This window comes from Drosophila sulfurigaster, chromosome 2L (assembly GCF_023558435.1).
Source record: "Drosophila sulfurigaster albostrigata strain 15112-1811.04 chromosome 2L, ASM2355843v2, whole genome shotgun sequence".
NCBI classification, from domain to species: domain Eukaryota; kingdom Metazoa; phylum Arthropoda; class Insecta; order Diptera; family Drosophilidae; genus Drosophila; species Drosophila sulfurigaster.
The window spans coordinates 17,704,694-17,726,014 of NC_084881.1; the positions used below are offsets into that span (position 1 = coordinate 17,704,694).

The 21,321-nt window shown below is 36.2% G+C and overlaps 1 protein-coding gene across 3 annotated transcripts in view; it reads left to right on the forward strand.

Moving 5' to 3' along the window:
• The window catches only part of LOC133850476 (putative neural-cadherin 2), a 153,277-nt gene that overhangs the window by 122,825 nt on the left and 9,131 nt on the right, over positions 1-21,321 (forward strand). For 2 of the 3 annotated variants that reach the window (XM_062286592.1, XM_062286593.1), the window contains 6 exons: positions 2,818-2,955; positions 6,983-7,403; positions 7,479-8,381; positions 12,135-12,526; positions 13,456-15,389; positions 15,467-15,637. In XM_062286592.1, coding sequence (XP_062142576.1) covers positions 2,818-2,955; positions 6,983-7,403; positions 7,479-8,381; positions 12,135-12,526; positions 13,456-15,389; positions 15,467-15,637 — 3,959 coding nt within the window. Of the gene's footprint in view, positions 1-2,532; positions 2,686-2,817; positions 2,956-6,982; positions 7,404-7,478; positions 8,382-12,134; positions 12,527-13,455; positions 15,390-15,466; positions 15,638-21,321 lie in introns of those variants that run through there. The other variant, XM_062286594.1, reaches the window with a different exon arrangement.

Sequence of the window (21,321 nt, forward strand, 5' to 3'; positions counted from 1 at the left end):
ACACGAAGCAAAGTCGATGGCTGAATGTCATTCGCGTCTACCCGGCGCGCATTTTTAATTACACATTTATGCAAAGGATGGTACAAAGGAAAAAACAGAAATAAAGTGGAAACGGCGCCAACTGGATTCTGGGCTTTTATTGATTGCATATAATGAACGACAACGAACGTTACACATATAAATAATGTAAGGATGCGACAAGAGCTAAAGGCGTTGTCTACAGTCTTCGACACCTTTGACCAAATTGATTTTTGTGCGCGCAGCGTGTGCGGGTAAAAATGAAATGCAAATAATTTTCTTCTTTTTTTTTTTGCTATGCATTTTGTTGCTGGCAACGCGTTGGCTGGTGACAGGGGAAAAAGACCCTTTAAATTATGCATGCTGAGCCCACGAGCTGGCAGCCAGATACATGGTATTGGTATGCGTTGCTTTGTGTGTGTGTGTGTGTTTCTGTTGAAAGGACAATGGCACCACGCACACACTTACACTTGCAATAATAATGGGCACAATGATGGCACGTAGTCAACTCTTTTGTCATATCAAATTGTGTTGAACATTTAACGTAAATTGTCGCATTGTATGGCACGGAAAGATAGAAAGAGGGGAAGGGGGGTGTATATGGGAATGTGGTATTGTAGGCACTTAACTCATGGGCGATAACAGCATTTATTTCTTTCTCTTTCTCGTTGTTTTTTTGTAAGTCAAGTAACTGTGGCTTACTAATGCTGCCAGCTCCATTGAGCAGCCAGTGATACATGCATAATAGAATGTGTGCTGTGCTGTGGCGAAGCAGGGGGAGGGGGAGATTTCCTCACTTAGCAGCTATTATTTTCCATTGAATGTGTTTTCTTTATTGCGAGCTGATGGCTGCTGAAAGTTATCACATTGTTTGCAAAGCAATTTTTTTTAATTGGCTTAGCAAGTGTTTGATAGCTTGTTTGGCCACACACACACACAGACACACACACACACAAACACACACACAACACACAGCGCAAATCCTCAAGAGTGCATTACCAGAAAACTGCCAAGACTTTGGAGACTAAGTCGCAAAATAATAGCTCTGACAAGCTTAACTCAATTGAATCATGTTCAACGTTCAACAATGTGCAGCACTCTTTGTTTTACTTTTGTCTCCGAGAATGAATGCGAGTGCGAATGTTGTAATTGTCCAGATGCCAATGGCTATCAATTTTAATTCCTTGTCAGCTATTAAGAGTCTGCTTAATATTTGTGCAAACAGCAAGCTTTGTTCAGTATTTATCTAGATTGACAATAAAATTATTCGAAATTGTAGAGAAAAATCAACATAAGGTTTAAATAACAGAAAGTTCATTTTGCTGAAAGAAAATAAAATCAATAATCAAATAAATAAAGGTAATTATTAAAAAATATTTACAAATTAAAGTAATAAATGTAGGCAAGGATTTCCAATTGATAAAGTAATTGAATATGTAAGATAGTTTTTTTAATATATTTACAAATAAAAGTCATAAATGGTTTGCCTAGAAATGGTTTGGCTATAAAATGAACTAAAACAAAAATATTTATAAATAAATGCAATATATATTTGCCTTTAAACTGAACTTATTATTATAATTATATACTACGAAAATAAACGAACGAATTAAAATAAAACACAAAATAGTACATAAACCTTTAATTCACTTTTATATTCAAATAATTAATACAAATATGATGAAAAAATAAATAAAAAAATACTGAATATAATAAAAATAATAAAGAAAAAATAATACAAAAATATATACAAAATATTTAAAATAATAATAAAAAAAAGAATACAAAAATGCATAAAGAAATATTATTAATAATTAAAATAATAAAGAAATCATTTTCAAGAATTTTTAAAACCAAAAATATTAATATGAACTCAGCCATTCAATCTTAAATAATGTTGCTAAAAAAAAATTAATGTGCTCCAAATGAAACATTGCTATTATAATGCGATACTTAATATATATGAACAAAGTGCGCATAAATGCTTTCCTCACAAATACAACTCTTAAATAAATTATATAAAATTTCGTTTAAAATTTATTTGCAATCAGCATTAATATTCAGCTATTATCTCTTATACGTGAAACCCTTTAAATAAGCCCTTGTCTGCATTTAAATTTCCCGTGCTTATCCATTTAATAATCGACCAAAACAAGACAAACAATTGACCCAAAAAAAAAGAGAGATAAACACACAAAATAAATATACATACATTATAATAGTTTGAAAGACAACTAAAATATTCCAAGCGCGCACAACAAAATTGTCCTAAACACAGATTCAATCCAGCAACCGCAACAAAGAATGCAAGAAAAAAAAAATCAAAAACAAAAAGAATGAAAAGACAGCAACATAAAGGGAGTAGCAACAAAATACCACAAGCCGATTGAATAATTACATAAATCTCGGTAATATTAGCATTTTTCACTGAGGCAGACAGACAGACAGGGACTAGCAATATTTTGTAGTCGAAAACAGCAGCAACAAAGCGAAGTGAATAAAAAAAATCAAAATAAATACATGTATATATAAAGAAAATACTAAATCGAAGCATAAATTTACAAGCAAAAAATCCACTGAATGCCACGCCCCCTAAAGCCCGTTCTCTCTTATTGGACATTTAAAGGTTTTTGCTCATTTGCATATTTGATTTATAGACTGAATATTGTAAGTAAGTAAAGGTCCAGCCAAAAAGGACCACCAAAAGCTTAACAGTTTTTCTTCACTATGCTGCTCATTGTAATGCATTTCTTGTTGATCTCCTTTTCCGTTTCTTTTTTCTCTTCGTTTTACTTGCAGGTTACTGCTACGGATGGCGATGTAGATAGACCAATAAATATTGTATATTTCCTAACCGGCCAGGGCATCGACCCTGATAATACGGCAAATAGTAAATTTGATATAAATCGCACAACTGGCGATATTTTTGTACTCAAGGTAAGTGGCACTCACAAGCGCTTAAGAAGATTTTAGCCAACCAGCCAACCAACCAACCAACCAACCAACCAGCCAGCCAAACAGTCGACCAAGAGCTAACATCGACATCGACACCATAAAATCCAAGCCCTAATGAATGCCAGTTAAATTCCCCAACCGATGCTGATGCTCTGATGGGACCCCCGGGGGTGTGGCGGGCGTACAAATGGCTCACCATAACATTTCATTTCATTTTTTTCCCTCCTCCTCCTCCTCTTCCTTCTTCTTTTGTGTTCTCTTTTATTCACCTGCAGTGTGCACTCTGGGCTATGATTGCCGTGCTGTGGAGTAGGTTGTACTCATAGGTAGGAGGAGAAGGAGGAGGAGGTGGCAATATTGCCTTTGGCAGTTTACAATTGGGCCAACAGTTTATACACACAATGTGCGCAGTTTATTTTGTGTGACGAGCTGACTGAATATGTACATATACTATATATGTGAACAGCAATTGAGTGTGATGGAAACGTCAACGGCACAGTTCATAATTTTCAATAAATTTAAATCAAATTGATTTTAAAAATTTGATGATTAAAAATTTCACTTTTTAATTGTTTCAACACAATTCTGGTAGATTCGTTAAATAATCGAAAAAAAATGATTGAAGATGATCAAATTGTTTTTAAAAATGCCGTGAAGAAATATTTTTTGAATATTTTTATTAATTTTTTAATTCTTCTAACAATTACCGCAATTTTTATTCTTAAAACAATTCCCGCAAATATTTCAAATAATCGACAATCGTAAGTTTTTTTTTAAATAGTTTTGTGGATTTTTTATAAATAATTTAATTTTTTAAAAAATGAATCCACTCAATTTCTAAAATATTCGCGGATTTCGAACCTTTTATTATGAGCCAGCATTGCACTCATAAATTTTATCAAATTTCACACACAAAATGACATTCAATGCAAAACTTGAATACTCACTTAAATTTTATTTACACCTTTGAAAATATTTGGCTTTAAATTTGAACCCACAAAAAGTAGCAAACTTACAAAGTTTGAATTCAAATAAATATATAAAATTTATATAAATAACATTTGGCGAGTTAACCACATTGACTTTATGTGTGCCACATTGTTTGACAGCTGACATAGCTCTAAAATATTTTCACCCAACACACGGATACACTCATTCACGCTCACACTCACCCACACTCACGAATAAAATGAATGCCATCCAGGATTCACAACAAAATACTTGACATCCTATACATTTTGTTTTTGTTTCCGTGTGCTTTTTTTTGGCTGTTTTTTGATTGTTAACACCGAGCCTGGTGAATTGTAAAGTTTTCAGCGCGTTTCGGTGGCGTATGATTAATTTAAAACTGTGTCAAACCACACAATCTCGTACACACAAAGAGCGAGACAGACAGAAAGACAGAAAGAGGGAGAGAGCAGAAAAGCGACATTTTTGGAGGTATAAAAAACTGCAAACCGTTTGATGCCCGCTGCATGAACTCCAATTAATTTCAGACAAAGTCCATAAAAACAACCAGTCAAATGGCAGAGCGCGGCAAACTCAACCCAGAGGGTGGCATCCAAAATGTGTGTGTGTGTGTTCCCCGCCGTTTAGTTACAGTCCTGGCAGCATTCTCATGCTGCATCAAATGTTCAAATGTTGCTCCTGCTGCTGCTGCTGTTGGCGGCTTGCTTTATTTGTTTTATTGTTTTAGTAACTCTCGGTGTGCGAGTGTGAGTAAAACGCTTTTTTGGCGAAGGGTTTGCCAAGGCATCGACGAGGGGAGGGAGGAAAGCGGCGAGAGTGTGAGTGAGGCGGGACAGCATGTGGCATTTGTGGTTTTGACGCTCTACAAGCAACCACATGTAAATGACATTCGTCGTTCGTTATTGGTGCGTGGCACGTTGTTGCTGCTGCCGACCGACTCGCATAAAATTGTGTTTTAAAATGTTGGCAAATGTTGGCAGCAAATACATGTGAGCAAACGCTTTATATATACATTTACATATATGTGTAGAACTGCCTGCCTGCCTCGTTGGCTCGTTGGGTTTTAGAGCGAACCAACGAGCGACACTCGACAGCTGCAACGCGGTATTTAATTTGTAATTGCTATTGCCATTGCCAGGCAATAGCTCTAGAGAGCTCCAACTCCCAACTCCAACTCCATCTATAGCTATTGCTATCACACATCAGGTTTCGCTCCACTCGAATGTACATAGATGTGAATTTTGTTTGTTCTTCTGCGATTTAATTGAACAAATGCCGCCGCACTCGGAAATATTAAACATTAGCCTGAACAATTTTTTTTTGAAATTTGTTGAAAAATGGATTGGCGAAAAAAGGGAAAGTATTGAAAATCTGATATTTACTGAAATTTTTATTGCGAAGAATTTAAATTTGATTTGTTTACTTTTGTATGGGAGAGTGTTAGTTGATTTAGCTAAAAATCTGGTATATTTGGAATGCAGTACTATATTAATATACCAAATAAACCAAATGAATACCGCACTGTTTTGCTTTTATTAATAATGAATACTGGATATCTGGCCGAACACACTTGTTATTTAAATACAATACTGATTAGTGAAAGTCATTTTCAGTTTGCTCAGGGATTTGCTCAAGTTACCATTCAATGGATAGAAATACCAGAGTCAAATACTGAATAATTGAATCTTTAATTTAGGAAAATGTAATATAATATAACATTGAAGTATATCTAATATTATTTTTCTATATAAATATTAATTATTGCAATAACACTATAGAAAAAGTTTGTACTCATTTAATTAACATATAATTTCTTTTCATTGAAAGTATAACATTATTCATAATAATGAATTCTACACGTTTGCATAGTTTATAAAATACCTTTAAAAAAAATGCATTTATGAAAAGTCAAAATAAAAGCGGAACCCGCTTAAATTTCAATTCTGTCTATCGCATTTACAATTCCACTTCCTTTTTGATTTATCTTCTTAATTCAAACATATATTTTAAGTAATGCACATTTCATAAGCAGCTGCATTACTTGATATGTCAAGAAACCTAATATAATTGCACAAATAATAATTTATGCATTGAGTAAGGCTAAGCTCATGAGTAGGAAAATCGAAGGCACGACTTAAAGGCTTCAGTGCCGAATTACACCTGTGGCAGAGGTAAATTGTTTGTGTTTGTTGTCGAGTCATCAAAATAGATATATAGATGAGAGAGACATATGTTGGATATATTAGTAAGCAGAAACGCAAACAGAATAGCAGAAAGCAAAGCCGCACAAGAAAGAAGTCAAAGTAATTTGAATTTGCATTTAAGATATTCGAAATGATTTTGAGAGCAGAGCTTCTTCGAGCGAAATGTAATTGAAACAGTCTTAATCCAAGGCTGGCCAGCAACAAAAGCAGATGCCAAAATGAGCTGAGTAAGCAATATTTAAGGATAATTTAAATAGGATAAGAGTTCAGGTAAGAAGGGGGCAGGAGAGGTGTACAGCAGGTACAAACACATCTGACACACATATATTCTGTTGAAATTGAGCAGATTTCATTTGATTTGATGGCTTTTATTTGCTCGTCTCTCTCTCTGTCTCTCTCGAAGGAGAAGGAGGAGGAGCAGGAGAGACAGTGGACAGATAAAACGATTGAGGCGATTTCATGAGGATAACTCATTTAATGACAGAAATCTAATATGAGACACAGAGCAAACACACACACAACCAAACACCGCAAAGGATAAACAAAACAACAGGACAACAAGACAACAGCGAGGACTGTGAAGGGAATGTGACGCTTTCAAGGACCTGAAACTGACAATGAGACATGTCAGCTGTATGTCGGATTGGCTTGCTTGGTTGGTTTTGCTGTGTTTGGTTCAGTTGCAGTTTCCTGCCACTGGCATAAAATAATTTGCAAACAAATAGACAGACTGAGAGTGTGGGACGGGACGAGACGAGAGAGAGACAAACAAACAGCAAGAAGCTGGCGAATCAAAATGCTTCTTCTCACTCTACTCACATTTCATTCATTGACAGCCTTTGGACCGAGATCAGCCCAGCGGGCGTCCGCAATGGCGTTTCACCGTATTTGCGCAGGATGAGGGCGGCGAGGGTCTGGTCGGCTATGCGGACATTCAAGTTAATCTGAAGGACATCAATGACAATGCGCCACAGTTTCCGCAGGGCGTCTACTTTGGCAATGTCACCGAGAATGGCACCGCCGGCAGCCCGGTGATGACAATGTCTGCCATTGACTATGACGATCCCAACGAGAGCACAAACGCCAAGCTAATCTACTCAATTGAGAAGAACGTCATCGAGGAGGAAACGGGCGCACCCATCTTTGAAATTGAACCCGAAACGGGCCTCATCAAGACCGCCGTCTGTTGTCTCGACCGTGAACGCACTCCCGACTATTCGATCCAAGTGGTCGCCATGGATGGCGGTGGCCTCAAAGGTAAGCAACAACAGTACATAGAACACACATCACTTACATTTGCCCTCATTTGTTGTCATCCTCTCTCTAATCCAGGCACTGGCACCGCATCCATACGCGTCAAGGATCTCAACGATATGCCGCCACAATTCACCAAAGACGAATGGTTCACCGAGGTGGATGAGACCAATGGCACCCACATACCCGAAACACCCATACTCACGGTCACTGTACAGGACGAGGATGAAACGAATACTTTCCAGTACAAAGTGGTGCCAAACAGTGGCTTTGGTGCCGATAAATTTGCCATGGTCCGGAATGCTGATGGTACTGGCTCGTTGAAGATTATTCAACCCTTGGACTATGAGGATCCATTGCAGAGCAGCGGCTTTCGTTTTCGCATTCAGGTGAACGACAAGGGCGATGACAGTGGCAGCGATAAATATCATGTGGCATACTCTTGGGTTGTTGTCAAGTTGCGCGACATCAACGATAATGAGCCGCGCTTTGAGCGCGATCACATCGAAGTCTCGATCTATGAGGACACCAAAGTGGGCACTATTCTCGAACAGTTTCGTGCCACGGATGCCGACCAAGGTGGCCACTCGAGAGTCAACTATAAGATTGTGCGTGCCACAAATCGACGACGGCAATTTGCCATCAGCGACAAAGGCGCCATCAGCATACAGCGTCCCTTGGATCGCGAGTCTGTCGATCGGCATCATGTGCAGATCTTGGCCAGTGATGATGGCAATCCTTCACGCACTGCGACTGCTACCCTCACTGTGGTTGTCAAGGATGTGAATGATAATGCGCCTACGCTGGCTGAAGATTACAGACCTACGTTGCCGGAGAATGTTTCAGCGCGCAAGATCATCGAGGTAGCCGCTAAAGATGTCGACGATCGACAGCGCGGCAATGGCGGTCCCTTTAGCTTTCGACTCGATCCGCTGGCCAGCGATGAGATACGTGCGGGATTCAAGGTGGAATACGATCGACGTAAGTACAAGTTGAAATATTACTATTACTATTATTATTTCAAGAAATCAGTTGATCAATAGTGTAAAGATTGTATGGGAAACATATAGACTTAAAAATATTTGAAAATAATTAATATTAAACAATTTTAATTAACTTTAAGTGTTTTATAATAATAGCTTAGAATTCAAAATGCGAGGTCGTAAAGAAATAATGCTTTATTAAACTAAAAAGTTATTACTTATAATCATAAAGATATTAAATGAAAGACACGTATTAGTTTTGATAATTTTAGAGGTTTTTGTATTATGAATTTATGGTAAAGAATATTTTGTTATTGTTTGCAATTAGTTCTTAGAAAAGCTGTCAAAATACACTGAAATATATATCTTATTTTAAGTTTCTAATATATTTAATTTATAAATTTTGCATAGTGAATAAATTGATTTGTCAGGAAAGTACTTGGTGAAAGCGTAAATGAAACACGTCCATCTGATTTGAATATTTATTCCCGACTATTCTGTCATTGTTAGTTTACATAATTTGTACAGTGCAACTGTTTATGTTAATGAACAGATAAAATTGGTTATCGATAGTGATATATGCGATACATTGATAAAAAATTATTATTGAACTATGTTAAAATATACATATTATTTTAAAATTTTTGAATTTTATTTAGAAAGTTACCGTTTAAAAGAATTTTATATAATCATGCAAATATTCAACGAGTAGTTTCTTATACTGGCATTACTGCAGAAAATCAAAATGAGAATCTGTAATATTCTTACTTAAATGCCAGCAAAAGCACATAATATATAGTTTATTTTTTTATTACATATTATTTAAATTAATCAAGAACAGAGTCAATGAAATGATCAATATTAAATTGCCAGACTTTCAAAAATCCAATCCTGATGGATTTGCTTTTCAGCAACTACAAGTTCAAACTAAGCCATTCAAAAACAAATTTGGCAAACCAAGTATTTTTTAAGACCCAATGAGCAAACACTTTGTTCAGATCCAAATCTTTTGGGTAACAGCAGCAAGAGCAGCAGCAGCCACAGGTCAATTTGTGCTCATAACCAATTGCCATTGACAGGGTGCTGATAGAGAGAGAGAGAGAGAATCCCTCGGAACTAATCTACTATACTGCCCAAAAAAAATAGAAAGCAAAGAAACAAAATCAGCACTTGCACAATTTGCAGAGGCAAGCAAACGCAGCATGCAACCGCTGCCGCTTGGAGTTGAGTTCAAGTTTTAGTTTGGCTTTCGTTTTGGGTTTTGCACAATCAGAATCAAAAACGTTAGACCAAAGTGTGTTTCCATAGTAATGGTGATTGAATTATGCCACAGACAATCAGCATCATCAGCATTGTTTGTTCACAGAGTTAGTTAACTGAAAGAACCAAAAAACACAAGAGATGAGAAGAGAAACGGGCAAACGATATTGTTAAATGGTAGATGAGAGTTGGCTTCAAGGCAAATTTCTGGCCAAGACACTCTCAAAATGGGAGAGAGACCACTTCTCATTTTCTCTCTCTCTCTCTCTCTCTCTCTCTCTCTCTCTCTGTTTCTTTTGCTTTTGGACAGAGCTGTCATTGTTTTTATGGCCATTTCATGTGCTTTTCTCCGGGGCGTAAATGAAATTGGTCTACCAACTTTTCCAGCCTTTGTCGTCGGGCCCAAAGTTATTCGAAACGGTATAAAAAATATCTTTAATAAAAGAAAAGCAAATAGAATTGAAAATAAAAATCGAGGGGTGAAAGAAATTTGAGGTGTCACTTGAATACGAGTACGTTGCTGACATTGACAAGCCGTGCATTTTCGATTTTCCTTTGAAATTTGTTTTGACCTTTTTTTTGCTTTTTATCATCGGTCGTCGGCGCGTGCTTGGATTTCAAGGTATACAAGAAGAATGCTTGTATGTTTGTTTGTTTTCTTTATTTACTTGTTTTGTGAATGGCGGCAAAATAAATAATTGATTCGAAAAGCCGATTAAATTCTCTTTTTTACTTTGGCATAAACAAATAAATGAAAAATTTAATAGAATACGATGAACGCTGCTAAAAGTGACGTTATTAATTTGCATAATTACCTAAATGAGTTGTGTAATTAGTACGAAACGTAGCCAATTATAGATGGCTCGCCAGCTATCATTAAGCCTATAAATTGTTAATCAAGCTAATGCAAAATCCATTTCAATTCAAATAGCCATTCATGTACATATGTTCAGTTCTCACTGAATGTGCCATTAATTATGCCTAATTTAAGAATAAATGATGGCCACACTTACACCGCGTTTACACTCATAGTTTATTCCGAATGTGAACCAAAATAAAATAATACGAAAAATACGAAAAAAAAAAACAACTAAATTACTCTGTTGCCTCGTATTAAATATTTGATGTATAGACAGACGTAATGCGCATGCAAATATTGGTTGCATATCAATGAAACCACATTAAAATTCTATAATCACTAGTTGAATTTCACATAAATAATGCCACTAAACAGTTCAAGAATTATTTGTGCAATTTATGCAATTAACAATGTTCGTGTCTGACCATGACAAGTTCACGTGTATATTGCAATTTATTAACTCGAATAATTATTATTTATAGATTTTGTTAATGTTGCGAGCGAGCTTGAAGCAGAAACTAGGGCAAAGACCCTATTTATTAAAGTTTAATTAAAAAGTCAATTTAGTGGGTTGATTACGAATTTAATTATGTTGAAGATAGAACAAAATTACATTTGATAATGGAAAATATTATTATTGTTAACACATAAAGCAATATTTATAGTTTTTAAAAAGAAGTTTTCCATTTCATTAAATATTGATGAATTATGTCTAATGAGTTTTTTATCGTTTATCGTTTTTAAATTGATTTTTTAAAGAATCTTCAAATTCTAGGACGTAATTAAGAAAACAAAAAATCTATATTAATATACAACATCCAACTATTCAAAAATATAATGTTTTTTTATTATATATTAAAGAATAATATATTTTTATTAAATATTTAAGAAATATTTGAAATTGGTATCATTTTAGTTTTATTTTTAATCGATATTCAAGAAACAGTTTCAATTCGTTTTTTTTAATTAATTTAAATTCGAAATAATTTCTTTCTTGGGTCTTTTAAAAAATCAAAAATTATGTCAACAAAGTAATACAAAAAAAAATGTTATATTTAATTAATTTGTTTTGACCAGTTAAAGTTTCCTTTTTATTGTTATATTCTAAGCACTATTTTAATAAAATTTTAAATAAATATCTTTATTATATTATTATTTATTGTTTTTAATTTAAATGCTTTTGGAAAACAAAGCTGCGTAGAACAAAAATTTTAGTTAATAATATAGTTTACAAATTATACTATTTTCAAAATTTTAAAATTGAACATCGCAATCAAATAAGTTTCATAATAACCCAAATCATTTAACGGAGCAACACAAGAATAAAATTTAAGTGTTGACAATCCAATGAAATATAATCTCTTTAGTTTGTCATTAAAGATATCAAATATGCAAACATACGAGTAGTTGTGAACCCTTTTACTACTTGAAATTGCCCCTATTTGATTGTCATTTTGGCTCCCTTTAAGTCTTGAATTTCCCTTTTTCTTATGTTCGAATCTCTCTCGTTTCTCTTTTGCCTCTGCTTTTATGTGCTCCAACAACAACAACAACGACAACTTGAACACCACCCCAAACGAAATGAAATCCATTTGAATGCTTCTCGGAATGAACACAAAATGCCCTAAACAGGAGGCGACAATGGTAATGGGGTGGCCATCATCTCCTCGCTGCGTCCCTTTGACCGTGAGCTGCAGAAATCCTTTACCATACCCATTGAGATAAAGGATAACGGGGCGCCAGCCATGACAGGCACCAGCACAGTGACGGTGACCATTGGCGACGTCAACGACAACAAGATGCAGCCGGGCAGCAAATCGGTGTTGGTCTACAACTATCAAGGACAATCGCAGGATACGCCCATTGGCCGTGTGTACGTTAACGATCCCGACGACTGGGATGTGCCCGACAAGAAATACTACTGGGAGGCCCAGGAGCACCAGCGCTTCAAGCTCGACACCGACACCGGCATTTTGACAATGCGAGCGGGCACAAGACGTGGACGCTATCAGCTGCGCTTTAAGGTGAGTTCTCTTACTGGTATTCTCAACTTAAGTGAAGTGTACCCTGTGCTCACGCTGTAAATGAGTATATTGAATTTGTGAATGTGCTGGGAAGACATTAAAGCAAATTTGCATTAGATACCCTATTTATCCTTAATCAGCAATAGTTGTAGAGGTGATTTAAGTAAAATAGTTATATAAAAAATACTTTCACAAACTAAGTTATAAATAAAATAATACATTTCACAGATATATTACAGAATAAAAATGTAGTTAAACAAAATTAACGAAAATTCAGATTCTAATTTTTTCCCTTAGTAACAGAAAGTTTTACATTTAACATAAATTTTTTATTACCAATGGCCCAAAGGAGGGATAAGTACTTAAGTACTTACCCTGGAACTGTTTTGGAGTCTTGTATTCTTTATGTAGCATATGAGTTCCTTACAACATGCATCATATATTTTATAAACCCAAGTAAAAATATGTATTTGTATAAATGTTTTGAAATAAAATGAAATATCTGAACAAAACAAGTAAGAAAGCAGAGTATGCTCGACTGTAAGATATCTGCTCCCCCTTTTCAATGAAACCATATTCTATAAATATACCAAAAATATACCACAAAATATTAAAATATACCGTATGATATATTTGATATATCGTATTTATATTGTACTACAATCACAATATACCATAGGGTATAAAATATACCAGACAGTCAGCTAAAGCGTCTATAAACCAATTACAGTAGATTATTTTTGCCATACAAAAGTATTTCTTAAATAGCCTCGACAACTCTTATTCCATTGCAAGTAAGATTTCTGAAATCATAAATACTAAAACTATTATTGTATGCTCTTGTCTCTGAGATCCAGTGTTGCATTTTAAACAAAGTTGAACAAAATTTTCTGTACAAATTTTAAATAGTATTTCATTTTCTCCTTAAGGTATACGATCGTGAGCATGGTCAGGAGGACATACCCGCCAATTTGAGCGTCACTGTGCGCGACATCACAGCGGAGGCGGTGCAGCAAGCTGGCTCCATGCGCTTGGCACACATCACCGACGAAGACTTTGTGCGCACCTGGAATCCACTGAAACAACAAGTCGAACCCTCGAAGCTGGAGCGTTTTCGCAACAAGCTCGCCGAGCTGCTCTACACGGATCGCGACAACGTGGACGTGTTCAGCGTACAGCTGCGAGCTCAGTCGCCATATCCGCTGACCGATGTGCACTTTGCAGCCAGATCAGCAACGCAGCAGCCGTACTTCAAAGCGGTGCGACTCAATGGGGTGGTGCAAATGCATCGCGAGGAGATCGAACAGGAGGTGGGACTGAACATTACGATGGTGCACATCGATGAGTGTTTGCACGAGGGTCGCGGCAAGTGTGCCAGCGGATCGTGCACCTCCCGTGTGGATTTAGGCAAGAAACCGTATACAGTGAGCGTCAATCGTACGGCGCTGGTTGGTGTGCGTCTCGAGTTGAGTGCACAGTGCGTTTGCCGAGCGAGGAATTTCACCGATCACGATCACAATTGTCGCACGCATCATTGCTTCAACGGGGGACGATGCGTGGAGACGCGCAATGGGCCGCGTTGTGTGGCATGCCCCGTGGGCTATGGCGGACCACGTTGCCAGCAATCGACACGCAGTTTTCGTGGCAATGGTTGGGCCTGGTATCCACCGTTGCAACTGTGCGCCGAATCGCATTTGAGCCTGGAGTTTATCACACGCGAAGCGGATGGTTTGATACTCTACAATGGGCCGATTGTGCCGCCGAAAGTGGGCGAGCTGGTAATCAGTGACTTTATAGCCATTGAACTGGAACAGGGCTATCCGCGTTTGCTTATCGACTTTGGCTCCGGCACCTTGGAGTTGCGTGTGAAGACCAAAAAGACGCTGGACGATGGTGTCTGGCATCGCTTGGACATCTTTTGGGATGCCGAAAATGTGCGCATGGTTGTGGACTTTTGTCGCACGGCTTTGGTTTCGGAACTCGAGGATGGCACGGCGCCAGAATTTGATGATAATGCGTGTCAGGCACGGGGTCAAATACCGCCATTTGCCGAGACACTGAATCTCAATCAGCCACTGCAATTGGGCGGTTTGTATCGACAGCATTTCGATCAAACGCTGTACAATTGGCAATATGCATTCAGCTCGAAGGGTTTCGATGGCTGCATACGCAATGTTGTGCACAATTCGGAGCATTATGATTTGGCTTTCCCAGCGCTGTCGCGTAACAGTTTTCCCGCCTGTCCGCAAACCGATGAAGTTTGCTTAAAGACGGAGCATACAGCCAGATGTTGGGATCATGGCAATTGTGTCGCCAGCTTGGTGCAGGCCAAGTGCCATTGTCAACCTGGTTGGATGGGTCCGGGTTGCAATGTGCCCACTGTGCCCACCACATTTAAAGCGCAAAGTTACGTTAAGTTTGCATTGAGCTTCGAACCCGATCGTTTTAGCACTCAGCTGCAGTTGAGATTTCGCACTCGGGAGCAGGCTGGCGAATTGTTTCGTGTCAGCGATCAGCATCAGCGTGAATATGCCATCTTGGAGTTGCGACGCGGACAGCTGCAGTTTCGCTACAATCTGAATTCGCTGCGGAACGAGGAGCAGCTTCTGACGTTGACGGCAATCACTGTGAACGATGGACAGTGGCATGTGGTGCGCATAAGTCGTTATGGCTCGGCAGCCATTATGGAACTGGATGGCGGCGAGTCGAGGCGTTACAATGAATCGTTTCACTATCAGGGACATCAGTGGCTCAGCATTGATAAGCAGGAGGGCGTTTATGCAGGCGGCAAGGCCGAATATACGGGCGTCAAAACGTTTGAGGTGCAGGCGGACTTTCAACGCAGCTGCCTCGACGACATCAGGTGAGCTTTTGCTCTGAGTTTGCTAATTATGCTAGCAACATTTTTACACCATCTCTCTCTCTCTCTCTCTCACGCAGACTTGATGGCAAACATCTGCCGCTGCCGCCGGCAATGAATGGCACCCAATGGGGACAGGCGACAATGGCAAGGAATGTGGAACGAAATTGCCCATCGAATCGACCATGCTCCAATGTCATCTGTCCGGACCCCTTTGATTGTGTTGATTTGTGGAATGAATACGAGTGCACGTAAGTACAACATGATGCAGTTCAACGCTTCCTCTTAGTTTCTGTGTTTCAAAATGCCGTTGTTGTTGTGTGTGTATTTCATCTGCCTCTAAGTGTGTGCTCTCTAACTGCACTCACTAATTGCACACATTGCAACGCATCGCCTCATTCACTTTGTAAGTCCATTGTGAATGCTTTTTCCCAACACACACACACAACAATAATGCATAATTTTCAACTACCTGAAATTCTCGTCAGTACTCGTTGTTGTACTCACTTTACTCCTAAGCTGGTTACTCAAAACAATGTGATGCACTCAATTAACCATTCGATGTAGTTTCCATGTTCATTAATGTGTTAATGGTCTTTCATTTTCTAGTTTAAATTATATTTTATTTGATTGTAAATTTGGACACTTCGAAGCTGCCTAATTAATATATTTTATGGGCTAATGATTATAGGATTTTGGGAGAACTAATTTAATAGTAAATAATAGAGTTGTAAATTGATGCATTTTGCGATTTTACCATACAAAAGTGTTTAAACAGAAGTTTACTTCTAACTAAATGTGTGCAATAAGAAGTATATTTAGAGATTTTTCGTTTCAGGATTGCTATGTTTAAAGTATTTTATTTATGTAAGACATGGGCTGAAAAGTTCCGGGCCTAACAAAGAAAACACGCTTTTTTTGGTTCAAAATTGGCTTTACCCATCAACTTAATCTTTCTCAAGAGCATCGCAATCATTGCAGAGCCGCTGTAAAATTTCAATATCAATTTTTTAGAACGATTTATTTTTTGCCTCAAAATAGGCTTCAATTTCAGTGATAACCTCTTCATTCGTTTAAAATTTTTTACCGATGAGCATTTTTTCAGGACTGAGAACCTCCAGAAGTCGCTGGGAGCCTAATCTGGCGAATTAGTGGATGTGGGAGCAATTCGAAGTTAAATTCATGTAGTTTTGTCACTGTCATGAACACATTCTTGTTGTTTGTCAAAAGTGAGCAAACGCGGCAGCCATTTTTAAGAGATTTTCTCATAGTCAAATGCTCATGCAATATTAAGCCAACATGTTCTTTTGATATCTTTACGATGTTAGCTAACTCAGGCAAATTTAATTTTCGATTATTCAAAACGATTTTGTGGATTTTTTTTAATTTTCTGGTGTGACCTCCCATTTGGACGTCCACTGGGAAGTCAGCAAACCAACGTTTAATTGTTGTTTCTGATAGAGAGGAGTCCCCATAACACTTTTCAAGCCAAAGTTTAGCTTGAACGATATTTTTTCCCATCAAGAAGCAGTGTAAGATTAGAACACGAAATTGCTTTTGACCCATTGTTTTGAAAATAGCAAAAGTAGTGTCACTCTTAGCTCAATAACTTACAAACTAATGAATAGAATATTATGAAATTTTAGCAGCTGTCTTCTGAAGGATTGTATTAACTGAAAAAAAGTTGACTGCAATAAAACTAGCGCCACCTATGTGTTAGGCCCGGGACTTTTCAGCCCATGTGTTATATGTAAAAAAGAAAATTACATTTTTACATTTTCTATATTAGAAAAACAAAAAAAAAGTTAAATTTTTCGAATTAATTAATTACTTTGATTGAAAAATGGTACGAAACTATTTAGAACACTTTTATGTGTTAGGTGTATACTTTTTTTTAACCTTTTGCATACAAGCCGCTTTAATATAAACTTTATATTCTATCACTGCTGCAAAGTTTTGCAGAATAGTCACCTTACACACACATGCATAGAGTAGCAGTTTTTTAAGAAACTATTTTGCATATTATGAAGCACCGCAACTTCTTACTAGCGCCATCTAGCGCTCGAGTGTATATTTAAATACATTTATGTGCATGCAATGCGTACTTTGCATGCATGTGTGTGCTATGTTAAAACGTGAAATAGCCAATCGTAAAAAAGTTTAAAATAATATTCACTTCTACTATATTTAAAATAATATTCAATTTATTCAAACCTTAAAGTTATATTAAAAGTGATAGGAGAGCTAAGAACAAAATTAAACCACAATATTATTAATTTATTTATGACTTTAACAATCACATAGCCATAAGTAAAACTTTTAAATTTTTACGTTAGTCACATATTTGAATTTTTGAAATTTTTGCATAATTTGGTGTTAAGCTTGAGACACGATTCTTAGTACACACAATAAAAACCGCAGTTTTTATAATTCCTGATTCAGATAAAAATTGTAGAAGTCATTTTAGCGCTAACAATTTGGAATGCTTAGTACTCTCTGGTAGATTTTAAATGTAGTACTATATCATTATATTGCCTTCGGTATATTATTGTATTTTAGTGGTATATGAAATTTGTATATTTTGCTTTTATAAAAAATGAGTTACAGGTATCTCACAGTTGAGCATCCTCGTTTACCTACTTGTTTTAAATCAAGCCAGAATATTTCGTTAAATTTGTTGAATATTTGTATAAATATTTCCTCCTTAATACGAGTACTTTCACCATTTTGCATAATTTTGCTAAACATTAAAATCATGAAATTGATTTATTTCCAATTTTGAAATCAATCCAAAATATATTTCGTTGAATTTGTTGAATATTTGTGGAAATATTTGAGCAATGCTGCAGCAATTGCTCGCCTCAAATGTGCAACCCAATCAGTCGCACATCAGTGTGCCATTAACTGTGGCATGAACTCTTCCAGATGCCATAACAACATCGCATCGCATCGTATGGTATTTGGCATCTGCCATCATTTCTTTTCTATTTCCCACAGCTCACCTAACAGGTGCTGAGAAGTGAGAGAGAGAGAGAGCGAAAATGAGAGAGAGTATTAGGAGGGGAGAGTAGCAAACAAATCGAACAGCATCAGCAGCAGCAGCAGCAGGGCACAAAACAAATAATATCAATTGTCATCAGCATGTCCTGACACATCCCAGATGCAATGTGCCACCGCCACACAAATATCAACATAGTATAAATTGTAGATATATATATATATATATATATATTTGCATGCTAGCACATGACTTTCGATCCTTCTGGCAGCTGCCAGTTGCAACACCTACTCCAATCGTTGTGCTAGAAGCGAGCACATTTTCCACATCATTAGTTTTGCCGAGTGACTCCATTTGAACCACACTGAGAACAAACAGACGCCCGTCCGCAAACCTGTTCGTTGCTCCTATCTATCATGCTTCTGCTCCCTTATTCTCCCCCTCACCCAACAGCTTCGTGCTCCATTTACGTTTGCCATTATACATATCATCAGCAGCAGCAGTAGCAGCAGTAGCAGCGGGTGGGAAAGCTGCTGAATGGCAACTTCTACATTTCCCTCTCTGGCTAGTGCTTTTTGTTGGCCCCATTTGTAAGACGAATTGAGGAGTGTTGGCGCTTTAAGCAAATTTAAATAGTGCCACACGGATGCCGGATACCAACACGAACACGGAGAGCCAAAAACGCTGTTGCCTTTGCTTTTGCCGTTGCCTTGCCTTTGCGTTATGTCCAGGTGTCGACGTTCCATAAATTATGCTCGCTTTACCCTCAATTCGAATTTCATTGTGCAGCGAGCGTTGGGATTCGTGTCAGCCGGCGAAATGTGGCCACTCTTTAGCACTATCTTTCTCTCTGCTTCTCTTACAAGCTTCATAACAAGATGAATTGACCCACATTGTAAAAATCTTTATATGTAAAAAATCTGTCTTGCATTCAAAAGTGAAAGTCAACTTGTAGTTTGTGCTTTAAGTTAAATGCAGTTTAAAGAAGTTTCCATTACAAATATTAAGTCAATGAAGTAGAAAAACAATTTATATAAAAAGCTGAATACTTAATGCAGTTTAAATGGTTTTCCCATTACCAAAATGGAATTGGGGAAATAAAAAAAATCAAATATTTATAGAGAATTATATATTCTTAAATTCGTAGTGCAGATTATTGCATTTTCCATTATGGAAATGAAAACATTTAAAAAAAATCTACCCAACATAAATATAAAAATAATGATAGAAATAATTGATAAAATAATTGATATGTATAAAGAATTATAGTATATATTGTTGAATTCGTAATGCAGATTAATGCATTTTCCAATTTGGAAATGAAAGTATTTAAAAAAATGCATCAAACATATACATATATAAAAAAAATTAATAGAAATAATTGACGTGCATTTCCATTATGGTCAATAAAAGCAAATCCTAAAAAAAATTAAATTTACATAAAGAGCTAGCGATTTTAATTTTTTCAAATTGTGATATGTTAATTCAATTTATGCAGTAGACGAAATCGTTAAAAATGACCAGTATATCAAACAGCAATAATTAGTAGATTATTGAATATTTCAATTATTAAAAAATATGTTTTAAGTGTTAATTGATTAATTTGAAACTCTTTTCAAGTATTAGATACTATATTTGTAATTTGAAAGTTAATATATTTTATAATTATTAGTTTCTTAAATTATTTTTAAATATGATTATAGTCGAAATTCTTAATTTGTACTAAAATATGCCGAGATAACATTTTCCAAGTATTTAATTTATACTATTATTTATTTAGTTAATTTTATATTTAAGAAAAAAAATTTAATTTTATTAAGTTGCGTTATTCTCAATTTTTCCATGTGTAATTATTTTCTAAAGTTTTGGATTATGCTGCGTAATGTTTCATTATTCATTTAAGTTAATTTCAATATGTTTAACTTCGTTACTCGAATGTTTTTTCATCTTGTATTTAAAAATTTTATTTTAAAAATATAAACTTTTACGCATTTAATTTGACGATTTTATTGAAATTCATATTTCAACCTTATATTAACTTATTTTATTAGTAGCATATTTATGCTTTTTAAAGTTTCATTTAACTCATTGAATTTAATTTAAATTTGTGTCTTAATTTCCTTTTTATTTATTATAATTAATTATTTTTCTTCAGATTAATTTGAATGCTTTAATTTTGCATTCACTTGTATTTTAGTGAGATTTCCACATTTAGAGTTTAATTGTAATTTTCCTAACTCCTGGAGCTGCTCTATTAATACTATTTAATCACATTAATTTGAATGCTATTAAATCGCGCAATGCCACAAAATCCAAGGCAGAACCTTGGCGAAGCGCAGCATCAAATATGCATGCGCTGAAATTGAAAATGTTTTGAAACACACATTTTGAATTTAGCTGGTTGAAATAGTGATTACTCCGAGAAACTATGACCTAATCCTTTTGGGGGAGAATTGCGAGAGCTGAGAGAACTGAGCGTGTCTTCTCCCCATAGAGCTAACGCGCTTAATGCACACAAAAGATGCAGCAGCGGTATTCCTCCATTCCCTTCCTCCTTCCTCTTTCCCCCTTCTCCTCTCCACCTCCTTTCACTTCCGCTGTGCCAACAACTGGCCAGCAAACTTTTTGTGTCGAAACAAAAAAAAACAAGTATGAACGTTTCAGTCGAGTGTGCTCGACTTTTAGTTACCCGTTATACATTTTGATTCAAAGAAAAACAGTGCGGTATAATTCGTATAATATACTGAATTAATATACCGCAAAACTAATAAAATACCAAATAACTATATTTGGTATATTGATATAATACTTAATTCAAAATATACCATAGAGTATAAAATATACCACATTGTCAATAAAATGTATTTGGTATATTTTAGTATCTCCAAATAATATATATGATTGAATCTGGTATATTTTGTACACGATGGTATATTT